This window comes from Chrysemys picta, chromosome 4 (assembly GCF_011386835.1).
Source record: "Chrysemys picta bellii isolate R12L10 chromosome 4, ASM1138683v2, whole genome shotgun sequence".
Lineage (NCBI taxonomy): Eukaryota > Metazoa > Chordata > Testudines > Emydidae > Chrysemys > Chrysemys picta.
This window is the reverse complement of record NC_088794.1, coordinates 125,083,413-125,110,780: the sequence shown is the minus strand read 5'-3', so window position 1 is coordinate 125,110,780 and position 27,368 is coordinate 125,083,413. Positions and strand designations below refer to the sequence as shown.

At 40.0% G+C, this 27,368-nt stretch overlaps 1 protein-coding gene across 7 annotated transcripts in view; it reads left to right on the top strand.

Moving 5' to 3' along the window:
• PPP4R3A (protein phosphatase 4 regulatory subunit 3A) overlaps positions 1 to 27,368 on the top strand; it is an 80,088-nt gene that overhangs the window by 14,041 nt on the left and 38,679 nt on the right. For 6 of the 7 annotated variants that reach the window (XM_065593512.1, XM_065593513.1, XM_024103158.3 and 3 more), the window contains 3 exons: positions 10,038 to 10,093; positions 23,707 to 23,805; positions 26,614 to 27,231. In XM_065593512.1, the coding sequence (XP_065449584.1) occupies positions 10,038 to 10,093; positions 23,707 to 23,805; positions 26,614 to 27,231 (773 nt within the window). The remainder of the gene's footprint in view (positions 1 to 10,037; positions 10,094 to 23,706; positions 23,806 to 26,613; positions 27,232 to 27,368) is intronic. The other variant, XM_042858617.2, reaches the window with a different exon arrangement.

Genomic DNA, 27,368 nt, shown 5'->3' with positions numbered 1-27,368 from the left:
AACATGCCCTCTAGTAATTGTTTGTTTTCTTATTCTTGTCACTTTACCTTATCAGATTAATATTCAGTTTTTTCTCAGTGTCAGAAGTCCGTGGCCAAGAAAGTTTTGAAGGCAAATTTGTATGCAATGAAATTTAAAAAAAACATTTGGTGTATTGTATGAAATGTTTGTAAGTGTGAACAGTTAATTCACACACACACACACACACACACGTAAGGATCAAAATTAACAAGTACTGGACACCCTACTAGTGTTCCACACGTCTTCGCATCCCTGTGTAGTTCTTTCATCTCCTTTCCTTGACCGTTCCTCCCTTTTCCATCATGGTGTCTTCTGCCTCCAAACTGTTTCCTCCTACAGTTTGGGGGTCAGGACTCAACTTCCTCTTATTTGGGACCTTATTTAATGGCTTACACACAAGCTAATAGACCAATTTAGGTTTCAGAATTCTCTAAGGGAGAATGCAACCAATAGTCAATTTTTATCTGTGGCCTGTTAGGACACTATAACCACTTCCAATAGATGGAACATAGGAATTATCATACCAGATCAGGTCAGTGGTCCATGATGTGTCAAGTGTCCTGTTTTTGATGGTGGCCAGAAATGTCAAGTAAGTTCAAGAATCCCTGGTGTAGACAACTGAGAATAACCTGTTTAATACAGGAAATCTCTTACTGTACCCAGTTAAAGGATGGCTTATGCCCTGAATCATGAGGGTTTATGTCTCCTAATTGTTCAAAATCCCATCTATTGTAACTGAATGTTCTTGTCGTTATCTGTGTAAATGTCTAGTCCTTTATTTGGATCCTGCAAAATTCTTTCCCTTAATAATACCTAAGTGGCAATGAGTTCCACATGTTGGTTTGCTTTTTTTGAGGAAAAAAGTGTATCACAGTCAATTCTAAACTTGATGCCTTTTAGTTTCACTGCATGACCCCTTGTATTTCTGTTGGAAATTAGGCACTCCTTTATTGTCTACTCTTTTTATCATTCATTTTTATAAATAACTGTATCCTATCCTCCCTTGTCACTTCCGTTACCTAAACAGTCCTATTCTTCATATGACAACCTTTCTATGCTTTTAAATTTTCATTGCTTGTTTCTGAACCTTTTATTTTTGTTGTTTTCTTTTTTGAGGTAAGGTGTCCAGAACTGAAAGCAATATTCCAGATGAGAGTATACCATTCACGTAATGATACAAATATTTTCTATCTTAGGGATTGAGAAAATTATCAGGCACTTACTAGTATAAGGACTATGCTTATTTGCCTTGTCAGAATACACTGATTACCAAGCCATGCCTCCTCTTCTGCCTCATCGTCTTCTGGGCAACACCTCCCTGCTGCTTGCGCCTGAAGACCCTAGCTTCCAGGTTGCTGAATTCTGAATCCTAATTAATTCTGTGCCAGTCCTCCCACAAATACCGGTCTCTACCTACCTGCCAAACAGTTGCAGCAGACAGGTCTCCTCTGCCCCGTTACAGAGGCAGGAAGCTACTTTGCCCCCAAAAGCAATGGTGGCACTGCTGCTATCTCTCAGCACAATTAGGAAGACATCACTGGTTTGACTTAACTTCCAAATGGGGAGGAAGTATTTTTTTGTGTGTGATCACAATGGCTTGAAACTTTTTTTTTTTTTAAGTAAAGTTTAGGAATCTGCTAAAGTTGATGGCACTTGCCCAGGAAAGTTTGGTACTCACTCTGGAGGAGCTGATTTTTTTTTTTTTTCCTCTATCCCCACCCAATCCCATTCTCTGTATATCCTAATGCTGTTTTGATTGCCGCTAATCACTGAACTGATTTGTCTGTAGACCATGACTGGAGTGCATGGTAATGCCCGTTAGTGGTGCTGATCTACCTGCCCTGAAGGCTTAAAGGGTGATTTTTTTTACTAGCCACAAAGAGATCTTATGTGGCTCTGTAAGGCAGGGTTCTCAACCTTTTTCTTTCTGAGGCCTCCCCATCAACATGCTATAGAAACTCAAATGCCCAGTGTGGGTGGGGGAACTCGGGGCTCCAGGCTGGGGAGGACCCTTGGGCATAGGCATAGTTTGACTTCTGTTTTCTTTGGGGTGGGGCAAGGGCCAGCTCTGCACAGTGGGGTCCAGAGAGGGAGTGCCACCTCCACCCCCGACTCACCTCAGGAGGTCACCCAGCCTGTCTGGGTTGTGGGGGGGATGCAACCAAAAAATATAACCCAAAGGGGGGACTCAGCTTAAAAAGTTTGAAAACCACTTGCAGTGCAGGGAGAGGGGAAGCTGGGGGTTGAGTGCAGGCAGGGGGGTAGCTAAGGGTGAAGAGAGAGAGGTAATTAGGGGCTGCATGCTAGGAGTGCTCCCCTTGTGGTGGCTGTTTTCTTAGGGCTCTGCTTCCCTGGAGTCAGGTCCCCCTGCCTGGGCAGCTCTTACTGGTTGCATGAGCAGTCAAAGGGGACTGGGAGCTGAGGAGCAGCCGCAACCCCAAACACCAGTAGCAGATGGGAATGCCACGGCTGCCCTCTCCATGGCACCACCAAGCAGAGGAGCATCTGTCCCGCATTACCTGGCTCGGCTTCCCACCTATGATCTGGCCAGAGTACGGGGCCTGAGGAGGACTGGCGGAAGGGCGGGGGGAGCTGCCCCCGGGACAGCTCCACTCTGGGTAAGGCACTGCAGTTTGGGGGAGGCAGCACCCCCCCACGCACGCACTCTGCACATGGACTCTGCTTCTGCCCACGGGGGGCACCAGGGCTTGGGACTTCAGCCCCGTGCTACTCCTGGCCTCAGACTTGGGGGGGAGGGCATTGGGACTCCCCCACCGCTCCCGGCTTCAGACCAGGGGTGTGTGTGTGTGTGTGCGCCAGGGCTCCCGGCTTCAACTCCACGCTGCTCCCAGCTTCAGTCCCGTGCTGCTCCTGGCTTCAGACCAGTGGGGCACCGGGGCTCCAGGTTTCAGACCAGTGGGGCACTAGGGCTCCTGACTTCTGCCCTACATGGGGGCACTGGGGCTTGGGGTACCAGGTTTCAGCCATGAGGCCCTGTGGCCCCCCAGAAAGGGCTCACGGTTCCCTGGTTGAGAACCGCTGCTGTAAGGTTTCATCTTGCCTCAGAAACCAATTGAACAGCTGAGAAATTTGGGTTGTGGTACCACTATTGACTGGGAAATAAAAATTAAATAATTCTGTGGTAACACACTTCAGTCCTTTTGGGTAAAACTGGGAGTGATGGGTTGAAATTAAAAGAAACGTTTAAGATGGAAAACGTTAACACATCTATTAGACTGTGACATAGTCTCTCAAGGAAAGTAGTGTATGCACTGTAGTTTGTTCTCCTGTCATTGTGTGGACCCCTTATAAGAGAGCTTATTATAGACAGAGCTACATGAATTCTATAACAGCAGACTTTACTGCAGAATCCGCCTTTTGCGCACACTTTCCTCCAGCATTATGCTCCTAAATTGAAGTTCTCATTTAAAAAAAAAAAAATAGCCCTCCATTGTTGTGAAGAAAACATTGCCACTTTTGCTTATGTTAATGATGAAGTATTTTCCCAAGTCTGCAGGCAGTCTGCACTAATAGTTGAGTAGTGTGAATTGCGTTGTTAACTAATTTTCATTGCTGGTCACTGGTAGCTGAAGCATCCAGCTAATTTTTAGGGTTGTGGGAAAAGCATGCATCCCCAAGTGCCACCTCCAGCCTCCCTTTCAAAACACAAAGAAGGACACTGAGAACCACTGGCTTAACATATTTAAAGTATGTTTCTTCCCTAAACAGTAACTCTCAATATGCTATTGTGGAGTTTTGTAGTTATTCTTGCTCACTTCCCTATCAGAATTGTTTTGTTTTGTGAATCAAACCATTCCCACTAGACCCACTTCTGCAAAGCTGACCTGAGCTGGGTTCTTTCCATCTCGCATACAACTCCCAGTACTAGAGGTTTGCTAGACTAAATCTTACTCTCCTCTCCACAGGTAACCCTGCTGTCTTAAACTCATTAAATGGGTTTGTATAGATGTCACTTAGTGCATCATTTGGCCTGCAGAATTTTTTTCTTGTGGTTATGTAAAAAATGCAGCTTGATTCTGAAGTTTTAAGATGAGTTTTCAGGGCAGGCACTTCAAAAAAATGTTTAGAAAAATGAGCAAACTTCATATGGAGTCATTAGTGAACATGGAATCCTGATGACATTTTAAAAAATGTGCTTTACAGGCTATAACCATTTTCAAAAAGTAGTGTGGGTAAAGTCTTGGAAAGTATTCTTAGGGGCTTGTCTACACGTACAACAGTGCAGTGTGTCTGGTGAAGAGACTGTATGCCGACAACAGAGAGCTCTCTTGTCAACATAATAAAACCACCTCTGCCCTAGGCAATAGCTGTGCTTCTCCCGCCGACATAGCGCTGTCCACACCAGTGCTCATGTCAGAGTAACTTATGTCACTCAGGGAAGTGGTTTATTCACACCCCTGAGCAGCATAAGTTATGCTGACAAAAGCTGTAGGATACACATAGCCTAGGATAGCCCCAAGAAATGGAAGGTATATTTTACAAATTTATTAGACATGTCTAACAAGATTGATTAAACCCAACAAAACAATTTTTTAAAATGTTTTTAAGTATACTATTCAAAAGACCAGGACTGGAATCCAGTATTTTGAGTGGAGAATTTATGTAGTTAAAAACAAGACATTTTATTAGCTGCAATCTGACCTATTAAATGAAGGTTGACATTGTTAATGTTTCTATTATCACTACCATACCTAACTATTATTTACTATTTTTACTATCCACAAATGTGCTTCAGGTTCCTCCCTCCAAAGAGCTTACTGTTTGGAAGCCTTATCCTGCAAAAGCTTATGTATATAAGTAGTGTTTTTTTCACGAGTAGTCTTATTGACTTAACTACTAGAGTAGTTTATTAACTTGAGTAACTATCTGGAATGTCAGGCCCGTTACAATATCCTCACAAGTCCATCATATTTCCTAGGTGGAGTGGAATTGAGGGAGGTCATGGGTTACAGAGAACTCATTTATTTGTTCTTACAACAAAATGTGTGGTTTAAATGTTTTGAGTCTCTAAAAAGTGTGAAAATGCATACTTTTGTTAGGTGATACTGCATAAATGAGTAGGAGTGAGTTGAATCGTGAGTTTGGAGCCTTGACAAATAAACATTAGAAGGCTGTTGCAAGCATCAGGTACAGAATAGAAGAAAGCAAGATTTGTGATAACAGTAGAAAAGGGGTATAAAGCCTGATCTTTTTGATAGTCTGGAAGGATGAGCCTGGAAAGAGGTTATGTCAGACATAGGCAAAGACTTTATTGTCTTAAGTATTTGTTTTGAATAATTTTTTCCACATTCTGTATGCTGTCTTGTCAGTCATAGAAGTAATCACATGCACAAGGTCATCTTGCATATTCCCTTAACTTTTTTCAGGAATCCAGTATCTATAGAATTTGTCCAAAAGGCATTCATCAAGACACATAGCTTGATGATTTCTAGTGGCTTTCAGTTCCACCATCCCTTTTGGAAGTTGTTTCCAAGTCTGATTGTGTCACTCTAAAGCAGGGGTCGGCAACCTTTCAGAAGTGGTGTGCCGAGCCTTCATTTATTCACTCTAATTTAAGTGAATTGCGTGCCAGTAATACATTTTAACGTTTTTAGAAGGTCTCTTTCTAGAAGTCTATAATATAGAACTAAACTATTGTTGTCTATAAAGTAAATAAGGTTTTAAAAATGTTTAAGAAGCTTCATTTAAAATTAAATTAAAATGCAGAGCCCCCTGGACCAGTGGCCAGGACCCAGGCAGTGTGAGTGCCACTGAAAATCGGCTTGCGTGCTGCCTTTGGCACGCGTGCCATAGGTTGCCTACCCCTGCTCTAAAGCCTAGTATGTCTGTTTAATCAGTGTGAAGTGATGGAAGCTGCTACAAGCTCATGAGAGCTCTTTTTGTTTAAACTATCACCAGGTTCAATCCTCACTGGGATTTGTGGTCCATTACTGTCAAATTGTATGTTTGCACCCATTTTGACTCTACAAATTACACTGGCACAAAGCATGGGCTTTCAGTTACAGTAAGGTATATATTTATGCCATGCCAAGAGCCCAAGACCATTATGATATCAGAGGTAATTCAACCGATTACCACCCTTACTCTACAGCTAATTTGCATGCAACAGTTCAATTGGTTGTATGATGGAGACTGAACAGATGGTGGGTTACTTGTCCCAGCTGCTATCCTTACAGCATCCTTATAGCTTTCACCTAATACAAATTAACTTACATTGAACACATTCCCAGACACTGCTTTATATGGTACCCTTGCATAAGGGAATAAAAACCAACTCAGACAATGTTTCCCACTCCATATTGTAAAAGAGATTATTTTCTTTTGATAATGCTGAATTGTTGCCTTTTCACAAGGATGGCAGTTAAAGGAGCACTGCACAAAAGCAAAATGAGTTGTATAGAAATAATCTCCTACCACAAGTTGATATTTATGACATCTATCCATCTAAATGGGACACACGTTCTAGTTCTTAACATTTCTGGTTCAATTGTTCATTGTAGAAGTTAGCTAAGTTAAACGTGGGGAAAACATACATTTGCATGTAATGTATTTACACATTTTTTTAAAAAGGACTTAAAATTAAGGTCTGCCACACAAGTAAATTACATAGCATTACCGCAAAATTCTGTTCTGCTCCCTTGTGCTATTAGTGTTCTTTTCTGTTGTTCCTACTTACCAAGGTGAGTGTTTGAACAGAAGCGCTCTTCTTTATAATGAGATTCCTCCTCCTCGATTCCTTTACAAATATAAAAATATCGAGGAGACCTCTATAATAGTGATCCATATCAAAATCCTGAATTAATATCAAATAGCTGAATTAGAGTTCTTTTAGGTCTTGTCTGCACATGAAGATATTCAGGAACAGCTATTCTTGAATAATTCCATGTGTGGACATTTCCAGAATGAGAGTGCCCTGTTGAACATGGATTGAGTGTGCACACATGGAGTTATTCCTGAATAGGTCCATGTGTAGACAAGCCTTTAGTCTTTCTACATACACTTTTACAGTAAAAAAGGACTTGTCAGTTCAGTGGGTATGTGTTTTTATTTTATTTATTTATTTATTTTAAAGTCAGTGTGTGACAGGAACTTCACAGATGGCTTAAGGCTGTTTATAACTTCCTTAGAAAAAGAAAGAATTGGACTAGCAGGTATGATGAGCTGACAAAAGAATATTTATATACTGCAAAACTTCTGAGAGGAAAAAATAGTTCAGGTCTACAGAATGTACTGTGTGAACTTCAACTTGCAAATAGCTTTACATTTTAAAACATATGAAAATCTGTTTCTCCTCTTCTTTACGTGTCCACATCTGAGTTGAGGATTCTGTTATGTAACAGTTGATGATATATGAACAACCATCTCTCTTTGGAATCATCAACAGTTCATGAGAGTTTTTAGGTGGTTGCAAGGCAAACAGAATCCTGAACTTGGGACTTAGGCTTTGTATACACTACATGGTTTTGTTGACAAAGGGCAACTTTTGCCAACAAAACAGTGGAGATACACATGCTACTTTTGGCAGCAAAACTCTGTTGTTTTGCTGACAAAATAAAATCACCTCAACGAGAGGCATAGAGCTTTTTGTGGCAAAGTTTAAAGTGATAAAACATCAGTGTAGATGCTGCCATTCGTTATGTCGACATAACTTGCCTTCCCCAGTATCCCACAACGCCTAGCATGAGTGCTCTGCTCACTCGTTTGAACTCTGCTGCCCTGCATTTAGCTACACAGGCATGCGTCCCTCCCCTTTCAAAGCTCTGGGAAGCTTTGACATTCTTCAGCATTTGTGAATAGCTCACAGAACTGCTGAGGATACCACTTCTGGTAGCTGAGGAGGCTGTGAGAGAACTCAGAGAGAATCACAGAACCATTAATGTGGAATTGTCTGGCAGGCAGGCAGAGTGGGCTGCTGCTGAAGGGTGGGGGGAGAGACTACTGCTGTGCTGTGCAGAACCAGGGGCTGATGGGGACTGGGGTATCCCCTCCCCGCTTCAGGATTTGTTGGTTCTGGCAGCTGTCTGAACTTAGACAGTATTCTGACACTCGCTCCCCTCCTACCCCTCCCAACACACACACACACACTTCCTAACACACACACTCTGTCTCTCCGGGAGCATACACATACACTCCCTGTCACACACTTTCCCCACCATCTCCCCCCACTTCAGTTGAAAAGCAGCTGGTAATCTAGTAGGATGCCCATGGAACGATGAGATTGATGCGCATCATGTGACGCTGTACCTGTCCCATGAGGCATTGCAAACCTTTCCCAAAGCACCCTGTGGCCAGTTGCACAGTGGGATAGCTATCCATGGTGTACTGCTCTGTGTCCATGCAAGAGCTCTAGTGTGGATGTGCTCTGCTGACACAAGGAGCATAGTGTGGAGGTATGACAGTGGTTTAATTTAAATCACTTTAATTAAAGCGCCATTAACTTTTGTCAACAAAAGTATAGTGTAGACAAGGCCTTAGAGTTAATAAGTAGTACTCGGATTGCAGGTAAGTTTAAAAAAAAAAAAATACACTGTCTCTCCTTTAAAGTGAATGTATTTGTAATTTTTAAAAACTACATATTCTGTTATTGACTTGGTTTGTGTGCCTCTTGTTTTGAACATCAACATTTTGTAACATTCTAAATTTAGAAGGTAAGAAGCACTTTTATCACGGGAGGAACTATCATTAACATTGGTATTCAGTTCTACTGCTTTTAGTAGCCATCTTGCTGAAAAAGTAATGTATGGTCTCATTCTGCAGTCCTTATTTAACCAACGTTCTTATTGAAGTCACTGGAAATTCTTCAGATAAGGACTGTATGTCTAAACCCAGGGTTTGTGACTGACAGTGAGAGAAACAAGTGTAAGATTCTTTCAGTAATTCTCTCCATATTGTTAACATGGGTTTTTAAAGTATGGATTTATAATTAATGAACTGTTCAGGTATTGAACATTAATTTCTGGTGATCAGTTCAGAGAGTTGGCTCCCACCATGAGATTCAGAAATGACCATTTTAATTACAATTATCCTTTTCAAATTCTGTTTATTCATGGAGAATTGCTTCTCACCTTTTAGAAATTTCAGAGATTTGCACTAAGAAAAATGGATTTAAGTATTTTAATTTCTCCTAAATTCCTGGACAGTAAAGTTCAGTGGAGGTTAAGCCTGCATACCACTAATGTATGGGTAAGAGTGACTAATTTAAAAAAAAAAAAATAGTGGTGATGTAATTATACTAAAAACCCAGAAAATTCATAGTTAACCTTAACCTAAAATAAGTCCAAACAGGTAAAGGTATTGAAAAGCACAGTTAAGGCACCCCATACAACTTTAACTCTGCCTGTTGTCACAAGGTTGTATGGGTGCCTTAACTGTGATTTCCATACCTTTACCTGTTTGGATTTCTTTTATTCTTAATTCCGGGTTTTATAATGTGATTGTGTGGACTACTTCCCACTGGTGATAGAAAACATTCTTGTGGCAACTACAGTAACTGCTTCCATGGAAAAAGTAGTATCAAGAAGTTGACATGGATCATGAAGTTTTTAATGAGATTTAGCAGATGGAAACAAGGAGAGCCAGCGTCATGTGACCAGTATCTGTAGACCACCAGTAAGTGCTTTGTGGACCATATCTTAAGAACAGTTTATTTTTCTAATTTGGTCATCTCACCCATAAATGCTGTTTGGGGGAGAAAATAATGAAGTCAAAATAGATTATGGAGATTAAGGCCAAATCCTGCAAATACTTATGCGTGTTCTTAATGTTCTTTGTGAGGAGTCTTGTTGGCTTCAATGAAACTACTCATGTGAGTAAAATAAAACATGTGCATACCTGTTTGCAGGATTGGGGATGAAGTTCTGAACATAGTGTTAGGTTGTGTGTATTTTTAATTAGTGTATCAGTGATTAAAAAGAGAATTTTCAATCCCCATTATTGAATTCACAATGCAACTGTAGAAGTAAAACAGAACTTTCTTCTTTTTTTAATTCCTTCAGGTTCTCTTCTTTTGGAGTCCAAAATTAATCCAAACACTGCATACCAGAAGCAACAGGTAAACTTTAATTATTTTACCTTTTCTTTCTTTTTAAAGGGAGACTATTATTTCTTTAATATGAATGTTCTATGAGTTTACTACCCTTTATTACAAGTAATGCTACCAGTTACTATAACTGAAAGATGAGAGGAAATACTTTTCAGTGTTTTTGTGTATGATCCTACAACCAATCAAAACATATGGAAAAACAGCAGTCTGATTGTAAAATTACAAATTAGCCACCTCTTTCCAAACAAATAGATGAAATATTGATGCCTGCCTGCTTTTTTGCGATCCTAGGGTTGACTGTTCTTTGCCAATAAGACTTTCACGTCTTAAACTAGTTAGTTGTGTGCATTGCTAGCCTGGAGAGTCTTTTTGCTTAAAGAATTAAAATGGAATTTGATGGGTGTGTCCTATTGAAAAGCACAATATTTTTCAATATTAGAAACTATACTAGAAAAGGACAAATGCTGCTGTCTGCTGGTTATTGTTATATTGAACTTAGTTCATGCAAATTAAGCCTATTTTCTAATCAGTTTTATACTGTGTTGCAGATCGAGGCTAGCTTCAATAATGCAGTTCATGGTATCTAGGAAAAATGTCCTAAAAACTTTTCCCCCCGCAGCAAATAAAAGTCTAGAGCACTTGTAAGTCTGGAACTTATTGCTTGATTAGGAGTTTAATTTTGCACTTGTCGAAGGGAATCTACTTACTCTTCCTTTCTGTGAAATGAGAGATGGGATTCCAAACTTTTAGGAGGACAGGCTTATTTCTTATTTTCTTTTGGCTGTAATTCCGATAATCTGATACCCTTTTTTGAACTGGATCAGTAGCCAAAAATATCATTTAAAATGACAAATTTTCTAGTTTTTTTTTTTTCTCTTCATTCTCTTCCTCCCCTCCATTCTTTTTGTCTCAACTCTTTTTAGGTTTTCCCCTGTCCAGTACACTCTACGCACACCCTTCTAAAGGAACTATTTCCATCACTACCCTTCTTCCTGCTCCAAAGTCTCACCTCACATGCAAAGTGGTGACTCACTCCAGCTGCGGAGGGTTAGATCCTATCAACAATAACTTTTTCTTTCATCCAGGGATACCTTATACCAATTAAATTTGCCATGTTAGCCACTCTGTGATCTCTTTAGCATGTTTGTAACACTTCTCTTGTCCACACAGAAGTGCTCCTGCTGATGTGCATGATTGGCAACCATTGCTTGGATTAAATTTGCTTCCAGAAATGCTGTCTTGTTGTCCCATCTGAATTAGTGTCAGTGTGAACAGAGATTACTAGCATAACACTAGTGGTACAAATATTGCTATCCAAGAATAAATCTGTTTACACTTTAGTGACAGCTTTCACAGCTCAGACTCTATTGTCACTTGTCAAGTTGGTTGTATGCAGACCCAAAAACAGCTTTTGCTGGTTTTGCTCTCTCTGGTCCCCCAGCCTCCAGAGCATCAGTGAAGGACACAAAGATAACAGAACTTTATTATACCAGATTTATCAGATCTGTGGGTTTTTTCCTGGAAAGCCAAAAGCAAAAGTTAGCTTTTATTTTAGTTTGCATTTACGTATACGTGCAGAGAAATGCCACAACATAATTATTTTAATTGGGGGCTGACTCAGCTTTTTAACCCCTGTTAGGGCTATTTTCCACATCCTGGAGCTCTGAAAAACAAAACTGAATGGGGAAATTGGTTAGCAGATGCACATCAAGCCTATTCCATGTGCCTCCTCTTGCCTTCAAGTCAGGGTGGATTTGATTTAACTCATAATTTAAATCACTAAATCGAGTCCTCCTGACTAATCATGGATTTCTACATAAAAGTGCATTCTTGTTGGTTGTTATAATCTTAATACATATTCTTCACGACTCAGAGATGTAGGTTTCATTTTTTAGAAGGTACACATTATACATTTTTAAAGTGATGTTCCTTTCATCATCTTCAATGCAGCTTCCTCCTGAGAAGGAAACTTCTCATGTTGTTGTTTCATTTGGGCAACAAGGCCTTGCATTTCTTTGTTGCATTGTTTGCATTTTGCACGCGTACCTGTCTTACCCACAGGGAAAGGAACTTCATTAAAATATTCCCAAACTGGGTCTCTTTTACAGCCTGCTGCCATTGTAGGTTTTCCCTTCTAGTGAGAGAATGGGATGGTAGATCTCAAATCAATGAAGGCTACACTCAGACTTCAAGACTTCTGGAATATGCTGCTCAAACAGTTTCCCTTTTGTTTCTACTGCCTGTCCCTCCCTTCTCACATTTATTTCCAGGCTTCTTCTCCTTGTCCAGATCTATTCTGCCCCCAACAGTCATCTATTATTGAACTTTTTGAAACTTTGCACTTTTAGAGAGAGGTAAGGGATCGACTCTTGTGTACACAAATTTGCAGAGGGACAATAGGGTTGAGGTCTGTTATTTCTCACCTCTATATATCATTTATTTATTTCAAAACATTTTGTTATCTTTGGAGACACAAATCCACAGTTTGAGAACTGCAAAACTAAGCATCTCTGATGGTATCTTCTAGACTGAGCACTAGGTCCCATTGGGTAGGTAGAAAGATTAACCTAAATAATCTATATAGAAGCCCCTGGAGTCCCATAAGATTAGGTCCCTAATCCATGAACTATTGGAACTCATTTATAAAACTTTTTTTAAACATTACATCAGGGGTAGGCAACCTATGGCACGCGTGCCGAAGGCAGCACACGAGCTGATTTTTCAATGGCACTCTCACTGCCCAGGTCCTGGACACCGGGCTGGGGGGCTCTGCATTTTAATTTAATTTTAAATGAAGCTTCTTAAACATTTTAAAAACCTTATTTCCTTTACATACAACAATAGTTTAGTTCTATATTATAGACTTCTAGAAAGAGACCTTCTAAAAACGCTAAAATGTATTACTGGCACACGAAACCTTAAATTAGAGTGAATAAATGAAGACTCAGCACACCACTTCTGAAAGGTTTCCAACCCCTGCATTACATGAATATATTGTCCCATACTATAGAATTAGAATTTATAATCCCTATTCCATGGTGAGATACATTATAGCTCAAAGCTATCTTAATTAAAACCATCTTTAGATAGGGTTTTTCCCTCAAAAATCTGATTTTTTTTTTAATTAAAAAAAAAAATCATTGATTTTTATCCACCCTGCTTCAAGTACAGCAGTATATCTCTCCATGTGCTTCCAGAGCTACGCTTCCATGCTGTCCACTCCCCCTCATTTGGCTGGAGGACCACTATATCCTTGGGGGCTTCACTGAAGTAGGTGGGTGATTAGGAGGTGAGCGTGGAAATTGTCTGAGCTATGTCTAGGGGCCTGGAGTGGGGGATATCACCACCACCAAACCTGGGCCGTGATACTACCTGTTTCTGAATAATATAGGGAAACATGAACAATTTTTAAAAAAACAGCAACAAAAACTGTAGCAATAATTGAATCAAGCACCTTAACTTGAGTGTTGTCAGATGCTGGGCCTCCAGTCCCAGAGTTGGCCTGACATAAGGAACTCCTGACTCTTGGCCATGACACCTGTACAATGTGTGATGGTATTCTTATGCCTCTCACAATCTATGTGGTGTTCTTGTGCAGGAAGTGGATAATGGAATAAATCAGAAATGAGAGTGAACAGGTGCATGTATATGCTATATACTGTAGAGATTATACACTTGCTGGAAAAGCCGTGTGGGAGCAGTGGGATAAGTACGCAGAGAGCAGTAGAGTTGCTGTGACATAGCAGAGCACTTTTATGTGGTCATTAAGCCAAACCCTAAAGGATCAGCACCAACAACAGCATGACTTTTGTGGACATAATGCATTGTTGATGCTTATACCAACGCAGCCCCACCGTTCGATTACAGTTCAGTTCTGTAATGTATATTCCAGAGTCCATCTCTAAAGAGCAATCTGAGCTGTTTTTTTCCTAGCCCTTTTTCTGTCACCAAAAAATTAAATGCTGCAAGTACAGAGCCTACTGGCCTAGAACAAGGCACCACTTGTTGCTGAGCCACCTGCTCGTCACCATTATAGTGCAGCTCCCCCATTTGGTTTGTATGCATTTTCACCCTTCCAGTCTCTCTCTTCATTTCTGCTTTTCTTTTCCTCCAATCATTCTGTACACAGCACTCCTGGAAAATGTCTGTGCTGCTGTTCCTACACCCATTGCTTTTCCAGGGGGTACTGGCAAGAATCTCTGAGTGATCATAGAATATCAGGGTTGGAAGGGACCTCAAGAGGTCATCTAATCCAACCCCCTGCTCAAAGCAGGACCAATCCCCAATTAAATCATCCCAGCCAGGGCTTTGTCAAGCCTGACCTTAAAAATCTCTAAGGAGGGAGATTCCACCACCTCCCTAGGTAACCCATTCCAGTGCTTCACCACCCTCCTAGTGAAAAAGTTTTTCCTAATATCCAACCTAAACTTTCCCCACTGCAACTTGAGACCATTACTCCTTGTTCTGTCATCTGGTACCACTGAGAACAGTCTAGATTCATCCTCTTTGGAGCCCCCTTTCAGGTAGTTGAATAAGGGCGGATTTGATAGCTGCTTTCTTCTCTTTTGTAGACTAAACAATCCCAGTTCCCTCAGCCTCTCTTCATAAGTCATGTGCTCCAGCCCCCTAATCATTTTTGTTGCTCTCCGCTGGACTCTTTCCAATTTTTCCACATCCTTCTTGTAGTGTGGGGCCCAAAACTGGACACAGTACTCCAGATGAGGCCTCACCAATGTCGAATAGAAGGGAATGAGCACGTCCCTCGATCTGCTGGCAATGCCCCTACTTATACAGCCCAAAATGCCATTAGCCTTCTTGGCAACAAAGGCACACTGTCGACTCATATCCAGCTTCTCGTCCACTGTAACTCCTTGGTCCTTTTCTGCAGAACTGCTGCCTAGCCATTCAGTCCCTAGTCTGAGCAGTGCATGGGATTCTTTCGTGCTAAGTGCAGGACTCTGCACTTGTCCTTGTTGAACCTCATCAGATTTCTTTTGTCCCAATCCTCTAATTTGTCTAGGTCCCCCTGTATGCTATCCCTACCCTCCAGCGTATCTACTGTGCTGCCCAGTGCTGTCGTCTGGGAACTGACCTTGTTCATGAAGACAGAGACAAAAAAAGCATTGAGTACATTAGCTTTTTCCACATCCTCTGTCACTAGGCTGCCTCCCTCATTCAGTAAGGGGCCCACGCTTTCCTTGACTTTCTTCTTGTTGCTAACATACCTGAAGAACCTTTCTTGTTACTCTTAATATCCCTTGCTAGCTGCAACTCCGAGTGCGATTTGACCCTCCTGATTTCACTCCTGCATGCCTGAGCAATATTTTTATACTTCTCTCTGTCCAATCTTCCACTTTTTGTAAGCTTCTTTTTTGTGTTTTAAGATCAGCAAGGATTTCACTGTTAAGCCAAGCTGGTTGCCTTCCATATTTACTATTCTTTCTACACATCGGGATGGTTTGTTCCTGCAACCTCAATAAGGATTCTTTAAAATACAGCCAGCTCTCCTGGACTCCTTTCCCCGTCATGTTATTCTCCCAGGGGATCCTGCCCATCAGTTACCTGAGGGAGTCAAAGTCTGCTTTTCTGAAGTCCAGGGTCCGTATTCTGCTGCTCTTCTTTCTTCTTTGTGTCATATGTGATATTGATCCACTCTTATTAGGCTTTGTTTTAGCTTGTCCAGATTAGTGTCTTCCTCAAAAAAGTGTGCTGAAATGGGAGAATTAAGTCAAAAATTCAGTTTAAACTTGTGGTGATTTTCACGTCTCTTCTCATGAGGAAGTAGTGCTGGTACAGTGGACGTGTAGTGTGGTATCTCATTGATGTGGAGCCCACAGATCTACAGAAAATGCTTGCTTGTAGATCCCTGGTTATTCACATGGACTTCTCGTCCGTTGTATTACCTTCCAGCTGCATCTTTACCTAGCAAAATAGCCCATTTGTAGTTCAGCTGCCATTGTCCCTCCCTTCTGTGCTTGAGTTCTATGATCGCTCGTTCATAGGGTTAGATTCTTGTACCTGTAAGTAGAGGATTCTTAACAATCAGCTGGGGTAAGGGAGCCAGAAAGCTGGCTTTATTCAGCAGCAGAGATTTCCTCTGAAGTGGAAGGAATCCCTGGCTGATTGTATCAAACCTCCTTGCAGTTCCAGTCACGGGGATTGTTGCTGGACTGCTCTTGCAGTTCCAGCAATCCTTGGCTGGCCTCTTGGGAATTGTTACCATCCAGGACAAGTTAGAGTAGCCTCAGGGGATGCTCCAGCATGTTCTCAGGGCTGAACTGGTTCCGAGTCCGTTCTAGGCTTGGCATACCAGACAAAACATACCATAAAAATCATGCTCTAAAAGTTTAGCAATCCTCACTAAAGGGTTGTTCTGCCATACATTTATGTGTAAAGTTCAAGTCTTTTAAGGCCTCCTACTTTAAGCATATTGGCAGAAGTTCTTCCTGGGTATATGAGAGTAGCAAGCATTTGCATGTTCCTATTTACTTTTAGTTCAAGATGTTTATGATTGAAGTACACGATAGCAGGAAGAACATAATCCATTGCTTAACTATACTTTCATTAGCTGGAAACGTACAAATACTCTGCATTTAAAAAAAAAAAGAAGCCTAAGAAGGCATACTTGATGTAGTAATCCTATGTAATATGTTCAATTTTGTATTGAATTGTATGGAAAGATTATTAAGATTTTGGATCTTCTAGACACCCTATCCAATGGCAAATCTCCTGGCATGCCTTCTTCCTTTAGGAGTATTTTAAATATAGAAAATGAGGTTTCTGTTAGAGGCAGAAATAGCTAGGAAAAGAAACGGAACTCCTTGAAATCCCTTCTCTGAGCTATAGGGAGAGAAATCGAACAATTGCTACCTTCTGCTCCTGGCAGTTCCTCTGCTGTGGCAAGATATGTCCCAGAGTCATATGACTGAAGACTGACTTGACCAATAAAAAAGACTTTTCTTTTTTTGGGGGTGGGGGGAGGAGGGAGAGCTCAGTGGTTTGAGCATTGGTCTGTTAAACCCAGGGTTGTGAGTTCAATCCTTGAGGGGGCCATTTAGGGAACTGGGGTAAAAATCTGTCTGGGGATTGGTCCTGCTTTGAGCAGGGGGTTGGACTAGATGACCTCCTGAGGTCCCTTCCAACCCTGATATTCTATGTTTCTATGATTATTTAATCCATTGAAAAAGACACGGTCCATTCACTAAAGAGTTTATATTCAAATGTAGACAGGCACTACAGTTCAGCTATGTAATACACTACCTTTAATCCATAGATAGTAATGTCTATTTTTAATACTATACTGTTAACGACTAGAGTTCATTTTTTAGATTATTTTAAACCAATTATCAAAACAATTGTAAAAATAAATAAAAAGTTAGGATTACAACCAGAAAAGGCAGATGGAAATGGTTAGTCCACTAAATAAAGAAAGTACACTCAAAGGTTGATTGGAATATCCCAGTGAGTATGGACATTAAACAGATTAATTTTTTTATTTTTAACTCTCATTCCTAGTTCATGCTTTTTATTTATTTATATTGTTGTAGCAATTTCTTGGGTGTTCTCCACACATACAGGAACAAACAGTGCCTTCCCCCAAAGAGTTCACAATGTAGACATGGCTATTTTTTAAGGAAGAGATGCTTCCTTCTATCCACTCCAAAAGAACAAACAAAAAAATAAAGCCTCTTCTATGAGAAATAGTAAAGCATGCAGTCATGCAGACTTTTGCATGTACTTTGTTCAAGGATAATTATGACAGTGGTCCTACCAGTGATAGGGCAGTAAAATATGTAGTTCAGATATCTTTAATTGTATTTCAGATGCACCTGAAGATACACACTACATTTCAGCTAGTGTACTATCTACTAATGAAGTAATTCAGAGGCAACTATGGCTTTAATGTTGAAAAGTAGCCATGTCAAACTATCACTAACATGAGTTAAATTTGGGGGAGGTACAAAGAGAGAGACTTGTGAGGAGATTGTGACAAAATGTGCAGAAAAGAAGAAACTTGTACTTTTACCAATGGGACAAACCTGAAATAATTGAGACAGTAGGAAATAAAACGTTTGTCCCTATAACTAAAGACAATTTAGAATATGGGCTAGGTAGTTGTTGGGACAGAGGAAGTAGAGCAAGAGAAGATCTTGAATGCCTCCTTTCTAATAAGAGCGCAACATGATGCCAAATTGGTTCCTTCAGCCCAACGTAAGACTTGACAGACAAATTTCTTTTTCACTATTGCTGGACAAAGCTGACTAAATAGATAAATCATAAAGGGAGTACCGCAAGGCCATATTATGGAATCAGTAAACTGAAATATATTATTCTATCCCATGTTCTTGAAATAAACTGCAACTAAAACCAAAAGTTCCTATTGAACATAGGAGCTAATAGAGCAAATGCCAGAAAAAAAGATCACCTGTAGATATGTACTTGATATTTTTTGCAGTTTTCAGGATACCCAAAGTGATTTTACATAGCTAGGTACTTCCAGGTTAAGCAAATAATATGAGACCAAATTCAGAATGAAAGTATTAGTGTCAGTCATACTAGCAATATCATCAGAAGATTACTTCAGTAGGTATCAGCTGAAACTGTCTGTTCATTCCTATCTGTTTGAGGGAACGTGGTGTTCTGGCTTGACATAGCTGATGCCTCAGAGAATATTTTGAAACTTGGTTTACCAGCAGGTCAGGCTACAGCTTGTCATCAGAACCTCATGTCACTGCATCCATTAGATGGTAGATTATATGACTGAATAACATTAAGGTGTCTTTATTGTTACATCCTCAGAACTGACACTAGATGCCTGAAAAGATGGCTGATGATCCTTTAAACATGTTAGTACCAGTGCAAGAAAGGACTGCAGAACACCGTCAGTTTTCTAGAATTAAGATCAGCATCTCTTGCTACAAGATTCATCTCACTGCAGAATTGTTTCCAAGGCAGCAACTCTTAAGAAATTACTCATTCTTACAAAGCCCCAACTCTTCCACAAGCATAATTAGTAGCCATCTCACTAACACTCAAATGAAATCACTCTAGAATCTGCTGAAAAATAGTGTGGTAGGGGTTTTTTTTGGTAGGGTTATGGGGAGAAGAAAGTGAGAATATGATGGTAACATGGAGCCAACACTGGTCCCGCTTAAAAAAACAAACAAACAAAAAAACCCAACCCTTTTTTTATTTAAAAAGGAACTTTTAAAAATGAGTAGAAATGAATTGACAGATGTCAAGGGGTGAGTAAATTCTGGATGATAGCCCCGCTTACTTGCGGCAAAGCAGCAATCACCAGCAGATTTGATCTGCAGTGGTGGGATTCCTAAAACATAGTGTCTCCAGAAAGATACGTCCGGTTGAGGCTTAAGAAAGAGATCTCAAGCGTGGCCATCGCCTCTAACAGGGATCAGCAACCTTTGGCACGCGGCTCGCCAGGCTAAGCACCCTGGCGGGCCAGGCCAGTTTGTTTACCTGCCATGTCTGCAAGTTCGGCGGATCGCGGCTCCCACTGGCCGTGGTTCGCCGCTCCAGGCCAATGGGGGCGGCGGGAAGCAGCGGCCAGCACATCCCTTGGCCCGCGCCGCTTCCCGCTGCTCCCATTGGCCTGGGATGCCGAACCGCGGCCAGTGGGAGTCTCGATCCGCCAAACCTGCGGATGCGGCAGATAAACAAACCGGCCCAGCCCGCCAAGGTGCTTACCTTTGCAAGCTGCGTGCCAAAGGTTGCCGACCCTGGCCTATAATGTTAGGGCTTTAAAAACTATCATCTGTCACTTTAAGCAGCCAAAGTTTACATATGATGGACATAATATGGTGGGTGATGTCAAACCAGCAACTAATTATTGTGCTGCATTCTGAATTAAATTCAAGAGATAGCACTACCCTGTTGAAAGTGTGACAGTAAATCAATCCTTATGTTGATAAGTGCAGAACAGGTGCAGCCTCTGCAAATAGTGAACCTGAAAATATTTAAATTCCATGTCCAGTACATAGCTTTCTTTAAAAGGGACATGGTCAGAATTCCTGGTTGGGATTTTTAATTTTACCACCTCTGACCAAGTATTACCAGTATGAGGATATGAAAAGGAGAGATCGCTATTGACTACCTTTGCCAAACAGCAAAACTTCTCTTTTCCCAGAACAAGGCAGTTTTGACTCATCCACCCATCACAAAATATTTCTTCAAAGCAGCGAGCAGACGTGCATGATTCTCAGCGTTGAGAGAAAGAGTTAGTCAGCAGTAGCTTGCTGATAATCTTCTCTCATGCGTTTAGATAGACACTTTTTAGCAAGAACTTATCACCTATCAATCGGTCCTTCAGCCCTCATATAGATTGTGCCGATCTCAACAAGTTGTCCATTCTTCTCTCATCCTGGGCTTCCTTCTCTATATGCTCCCATGCCTTTTCATGATAAAATCTTCCTATCTCTTTGGAGATCGGCTGAGTGGTGGTTTCAGTTCCCATGGGTACCACTTGGTGACAGCTACAGTCCATCGATTGTCAGTGAGCCTCGCTATATGCCCTGCCCATTGCATTTTATTGTACCTGCTTTCAACAACGACACCCTGCACTCCACTCTGCTGTCTGATCACTTCATTGGGGACTCAGTCACAGATTGAAATCCCCCCAAATTCTTCTTTCCCCCCTCCTCTCCATGATAGAGGAGCAACAATTGTCTATCTTCATTAGCTCCCATGTTTTGCTACCGTACATTGCCAGTAGTACTGTTGAGTTGAAGAGGTTGGCACGTGTTACCTTTTTGATTCCCCCCCCCTCTTCCCCTCCCTCCCGGAGGACATCCTTGATAGAATTGAATGTGCACCAACCAGCTTTATTTCTTTGTGAGAGTTCGTCTTCCTAATCATGGTGCATGTTAATTTTTTGGCCCAAATAAACTTATTGCTCAACTTCTGTTATTTGGACTTTTGGCAAGGCATCAGACTGCATAAATTTTGTTTTCTGTAGTTTGTTAGTGTTTTCAGTAATCAACACAATATTGTCCGTGAATCTGAGGTGATTTAACTGCTCTCCATTGACACTGATTCCACCCTTCCAGTTAATTCACCTCATTACCATTTCGAGACAGTCTGTGAAGAGTTTTGGTGAAATAGTGTCTCCTTGCTTCACACCTCTTTTGACTGGGATGTGAAGGGGAGTGTCGAACAGCATTATACCTGTAGTGCAGTCAGAGTTTCTTTCCTTTAATGGTCTGTAGTTTGTGTCGATGCCCTACTCTGCAAGCGCTTTCAGCAGTCCATTTAGCTCCACACTGTCAAACGCTTTTTCATAGTTGACGAAGGCAATGCATAAAGGGAATCTGTATTTTCTTGAGCACTCCAACAGCTGGTTTATAGTGAAGATATGGTCCATTATGCAGAAATTCCTTAAAAAACCTGCCTACTCTCTCAGCTGCTGCTTGTCCAGACTCTGCAAGAGTCGGTTTGTTATTATTTTGGTGAACAGCTTGTAGACATGTGAGAGCAGGCATATTGGATGATAGTTCTTTAGATCTTCACTATCACCCTTCTCGTACAGCAAAATGGTGTTGGACACCTTCTAACTGGAAGGTGATCTTCAGCATTTCCAAGTAATGGCTAAACCTCTGAGCAAGGGTTTCCCTGATTCTTTTTGACAAAGAGAGGAACGATCCTTTTGGGATGCTCCACATAAAATCCCCTAGCCATGAGACACTTGTCCATCTCATTAGGTGACAGCAGCACCATGTGCTGTCAATCTACCACCAAAGAATTTGCACTGTAATCTGTCTCGCATGAGGATACATCATTCATTGCAGCTTTTTCCCTTTTGTATTTTGGAGGTGGCTTGCTAAATCTCTTCCTTCTGTCCACCACCTCTTCCCCAACCCTTTGGAAAAGGAAATGGTAAACTGCCATTTGCAAGATAAACCCAATGGTATATTTGAAGCTACTCTGGTAATGGCAAAAAGATATTATTTTCTTGATTGACTTGCTCACGGTGGAGCAGAATAGTAGTGCTGTGCTATTTGACTAGTTTATTTTTTTTTAAAGTGTTCGGGATTGCTTAATGGGTAGAGCCAAAAATGAAGATATTTTTCTGGCAAGTGCACTTTAAAATAAAAATGCTCACTTTTCCTTTACGGTTATTATCCATTTAATGCTTGTTGAAGTAAACAAAAACCCAGTTGACATATGAAATGTTTAATTATGTACGTCTCTTGTAACTTCTCACTATGATAAATTTAAATTAACTCCTTTAAAAATGAGAATAGTAAACTAAACAAGGTTATGCATAATGTAGCATAGGTATCCTGTTTTATAGCATGCTTCAGATTTAAATGTTGAATTTGATCAGAAAAGAGTTTCTGATGTTTTTAATTTTTTATATATCCAATGAGTGAGTGTATATTTTTGCATTTGACTACAAAAGGTGGTCTTTTATCAGGCCAGATGTAGAAGTGTAATTCATATTTCTGTTAAACCGTACAAAAGAAAAAGGAGTTCCTAAATGACACTCTGGTTACTTTCTCCAGACTTGAGGAAGAGCTCTGTGAAGTTCAAAAGCTTGTCCCTTCCATGAACAAAAGTTGGTTCAATAAAAGATATTTCCTCACCTTCCTTGTCACCCTGGGACCAATACAGCTGCAACACTGCAAACTAAACTTGAATGCACTACTTAAATAAAGTAGATTATACCAAAATGCATGTAAAGGGAATTATCAACAGTCCGTTAATTTTAGCAATATGTTGCCTCATAGCCCAGCTAAGAGAGAGAACTGATATGTTTGTTTGAAAAAGTACACCAGATTATCAGCTTCTACGCCTGTTTAATACCCCTGCATGTACTATACTGATTTCCATAAACTACAGGACAACACTAGGACATGGTCACAGGCTTAGGATAGTAAGAGACAAGCACAACTTGGTGCCATTTTAACCCAGTTTTGTGGTCTTACAAACCGGTAAAATGTTATATCCTTTCAGATTTAAAATAAAGGTGGGGAGGGCATACAATTGAGTGTAGTGGTAGAAAAAGACATTCATGCAGCCAGTAAATTAGCTCCATGCTTATCAATAGTTTTGTCATAGTTTCAAATTTATAGGCATTTTTAGAAATACAACTCCGTGGTATTAGACACTGCATCAGCATAGCACTTTCTGGGGTATAACAGGTCTGGAAGCTGACTGTGACCCTGATCCTGCACATGACTTATGCATATGTTTAATTTTATGTCATTAGTCCCAGGAAAGTCAATTTACTTTAACTGATGTATTGTACTTGTTAGCATGTTTTATTAGGGAGGGAAGAAGAATAATTGCATCCTGAAGCTAAAGAATGATATTTACATTATTCAAATATAATTTTTAGGTGCGTAAAGTAAGATTAAAACAGTTTTCAGTATTATTCTTTGACTTTATTTTGGTTTGTATAAAATGTGACTATTTCAAGATCCTAGAAGCTTCAAACATAACTTTAAAATATGATGATTGAATAGGTATTGTTATACTGTCCTTCTGGTTTTTGGTTTCACATTTGCCTTGTTAAATTAAGTGATCGATCACTCTTTAAACAATTTTAAAGCCTGTTATAGCTAAAATATAACTTGCCTGAAAGATACTTCTTCATCTCTTTCAAGGACACTTTGATTGTGTGGTCTGAAGCTGAAAATTATGACTTGGCACTTAGCTTTCAAGAAAAAGCTGGATGTGATGAAATATGGGAAAAAATATGTCAGGTATGTTTGAAAAATGGAAGATTATCTGGATGTTGCAGTGTTATGCTTTTGATTTTTATGAACTGTTTTTAGCAATGAGATTAAGCATAGTACTTGTAAGTAAAAAAATACAGAGGAAAAAATTACATATTTGGTAATTGAGAAACTGGTGCTTTCCCCATAAGTCTGGTGCTAAGTTTAACAGTTATATTTGAAAGCTCTCCCCAAAACTGTGTTTAAAAGTATCTTTGAGATTCACCCACACTTTCCCTAAAGAAAGTTTGCATAAAGTACAAGTTAATGAAACACGTTAGACAAACACCTGTCAGGAAAGGTCTAGTTTTACTTAGTTCTGCCTTGAGTGCAGGGGACTAGACTAGATGACTCTCAAGGTCCCTTTCCAGTTGTACACTTCCATGATTCTATGAGGTTTTATAACAGTGATTTCATTAGTTACTAATTACTTCATTTTTTTTTAAAGTGGGAGATACTTCAACATTAAAGTGCATTTTGAAGCTGATTATAGAACCATAGACTAGAGGTTGTATTTGATTTAATCTACCTGTTTTCTTTTCCATTTTGTAGGTTTCTTAATGCTAGTCTGTTTTCTCTCCTAATTCCCTGTTCTTCATATACATTTTTCTTATCTGAGCATTTCTCTTCCTTCTCTCTCATACCCTCCTGTTTCAGTTGCCTTTCTGCTGTAACAGAGAGAGGGGAACTTGGTTAATTTACTTGAGTGGATTGTTCTTCTGCATATATGTGATGGAGTCCCTGTGGTGACTGGCAGGGGTTGAAAGATTTATTTGACATCTTTTAGGTTGGGAGTCAAATCTGTACCTCTATATTCTCCGCCAAAAGTCCTGACCTTTTCAATTTAAAGCAGTTAAACTGTTCATCGTACACTGCATTTTATTTGTGACATGTCAATCAACTTTCTATTTAATACAGTTTTTAATGTATTTTACTAGGGCTGATTGAATAGCAGAAAATATATTCACTGCATGTATCTGCTATATTCCACCAGTGTTAATAGTATTTGGCCAGCTATGTAGATGTTTGAATACCACCCAAAGGATTAATCAAATAAATTCATTGAATATTATTACTAATGTCTCGTTTGCTTGATGTTACTTTCTCTGCTTCCTAGCTTCACTCTATTCTTTTTCTTTTCTGTAATAAACCATAGTGTCTCTCTTCTTCCATCTCTGCTTCCCTTTTTTCTCTCTGCCTCTTATCTCTCCCATCGCTCCTTTATCTGTCTCTTTCCTTTCTTTCCTCCTCTTCTTTGTTCTACATTCTGTCCTGTATATTTTGTCTTATTCCTTCTTCCTCTTCTCCTCTGCAGAATCAATATGTCTTCATACATCTCTTTATACACACATGCATATCATACTCATTTTCTATTTTAGCCTATTGATCTTTCCCACCCATGAACCCACGATCGGAAATATTGCCAGAGGATTAAAACTGTTCGCTATAGACAGATTCAAAAGATACGGTGGCACCCACTGTTCCTGGGGAATACCCAGGTGAAAAGCCAATCATCCCCAGCTTTGGGAAAATTGAATGTGCTAGTGTTTTTGCCAGGTTGTTTTCCTTGGACTGTGTTTTGAGGCCCCACCTTTTATATCCACCTGTGGCTGGAGGGCATCCAAATTTGAAGCCTTCGAGTCTCTCTCCCCGGCCTTCTTTGGCTGCTATGAGGATGGCGAAGTGTTCTCACTATTTTTCCATCCTCTTCCACAGCCTTCTGGCTGCTGCAAGAATGAGGTATTTATTGCTATATATCTCCACTAGCCTCCTGGCTGCATCAATGGGGTGAGAGTGTCAACCTCTTCCATTCCCTTAGTTTTTTGGCTACTGCAGATATATTGAACAAAGGCAGAGTATTCGAAACAACCTTCACTTTTTGGGTCCTCTTTCTCAGTGAATAGCACTAGTGCTTGTCTCTGCTGATGTTCAGTTTTCCCAAACTGCAGCAGAACAAAACTTGACTAGATTCTTGTAATTGTCCCTACTACCCACAGGTGTAAGAAATAGCAATAAAAGCTGACAAGACTCTGGTCAGTTCATTCTGGTGTAGCTCATGGAAAGCTCTGATCCGCAGCAGAGATAGTTGAACAAGTTGTATATAGACTTAAGAAGATTGTGCTGCATCAGTTTAATATCTGTTTGTGTTAGAACCTTATATTCAAAACCTTAAGTGTTCGACAAATTTTTATTTGTAATTGAAAGTTTAGATTCTGCAGAAGATGTTGTTCACCTGGGAACGCTTCTTATTCACCTTGGGCAAGGGGACCTTTCAAGCTCTAGTGATGGACACCCGAGAAGTGCTAATAATAATAATGTCTTCCTTTTTCCTGAAGTATTCAGAAAATTCTGCTATTTCTCTATTCCCTATATTTCCAGTTTCCTGACATTTAAGTATTCAGCTTTATACAAACTAATACAATTAAATATCTAGTCCAGAAAATTACTTTGTTTCAAAATCATATATTAATGAATGTGTTCAATGTCCCATACTGTGCCTTTTATGCCAGCATTCAAAAGCACATCAGAACCTGAACTGCATTATATTTAAATGGCAGACTTATTCATGCATTTATTTTTGGCTCCAGGAAGTAGAATCATTGATATTCCAGATCATGCTTTTAATAAAAATATAATCAGAAGTCTTTCTACCATCAAGGAGCGTAATGCGGCTTTTGGCTTTTTTCCTTCACCCTCTGTCCCTTACTGGAAATGCAGTTTTAGAAATATTTAAAAAAAAAAAATGCCAGTAGAAATTTTAAAAAATTACTTACAAAAAATGTCTCATTGTAATAGGTTCAAGGAAAAGATCCTTCAGTGGATATTACTCAGGACCTTGTAGATGAATCTGAGGAGGAACGTTTTGATGATATGTCATCACCAGGTCTAGAATTGCCATCTTGTGAATTAAATCGGCTAGAGGAAATTGCGGAACTTGTGGCGTCTTCACTGCCTTCTCCATTGCGTCGTGAAAAACTCGCACTAGCTTTGGAAAATGAGGGCTATATTAAAAAGCTCTTAGAAATTTTTCATGTGTGTGAGGACTTGGAGAACCTTGAAGGACTACACCACTTGTATGAAATTATCAAGGGAATTTTCCTTTTGAACAGAACTGCACTTTTTGAAGTAATGTTTTCTGAGGAATGTATAATGGACGTAATTGGATGCCTAGAATATGATCCTTCTTTATCGCCGTCACGGAAACACAGGGAATTTCTGACAAAAACAGCAAAATTTAAAGAGGTGATTCCTATATCTGATCCAGAGCTGAAGCAAAAAATTCATCAAACATACAGAGTACAGTATATCCAAGATATGGTTCTACCCACTCCCTCAGTGTTTGAAGAAAATATGCTGTCAACACTTCACTCCTTCATCTTTTTTAATAAAGTGGAAATAGTTGGTATGTTACAGGTAAGTCTGAAGCTCTTACTTTTTAACGTGGAAAGTTGACTTGAAACTGGCTTTCAGCATCTTAAGATTTTTTTATATATATATTTTATGCGAGAGATTAACAGAGTTTGGAAGACTGAGCGATAAAGTTGATATTC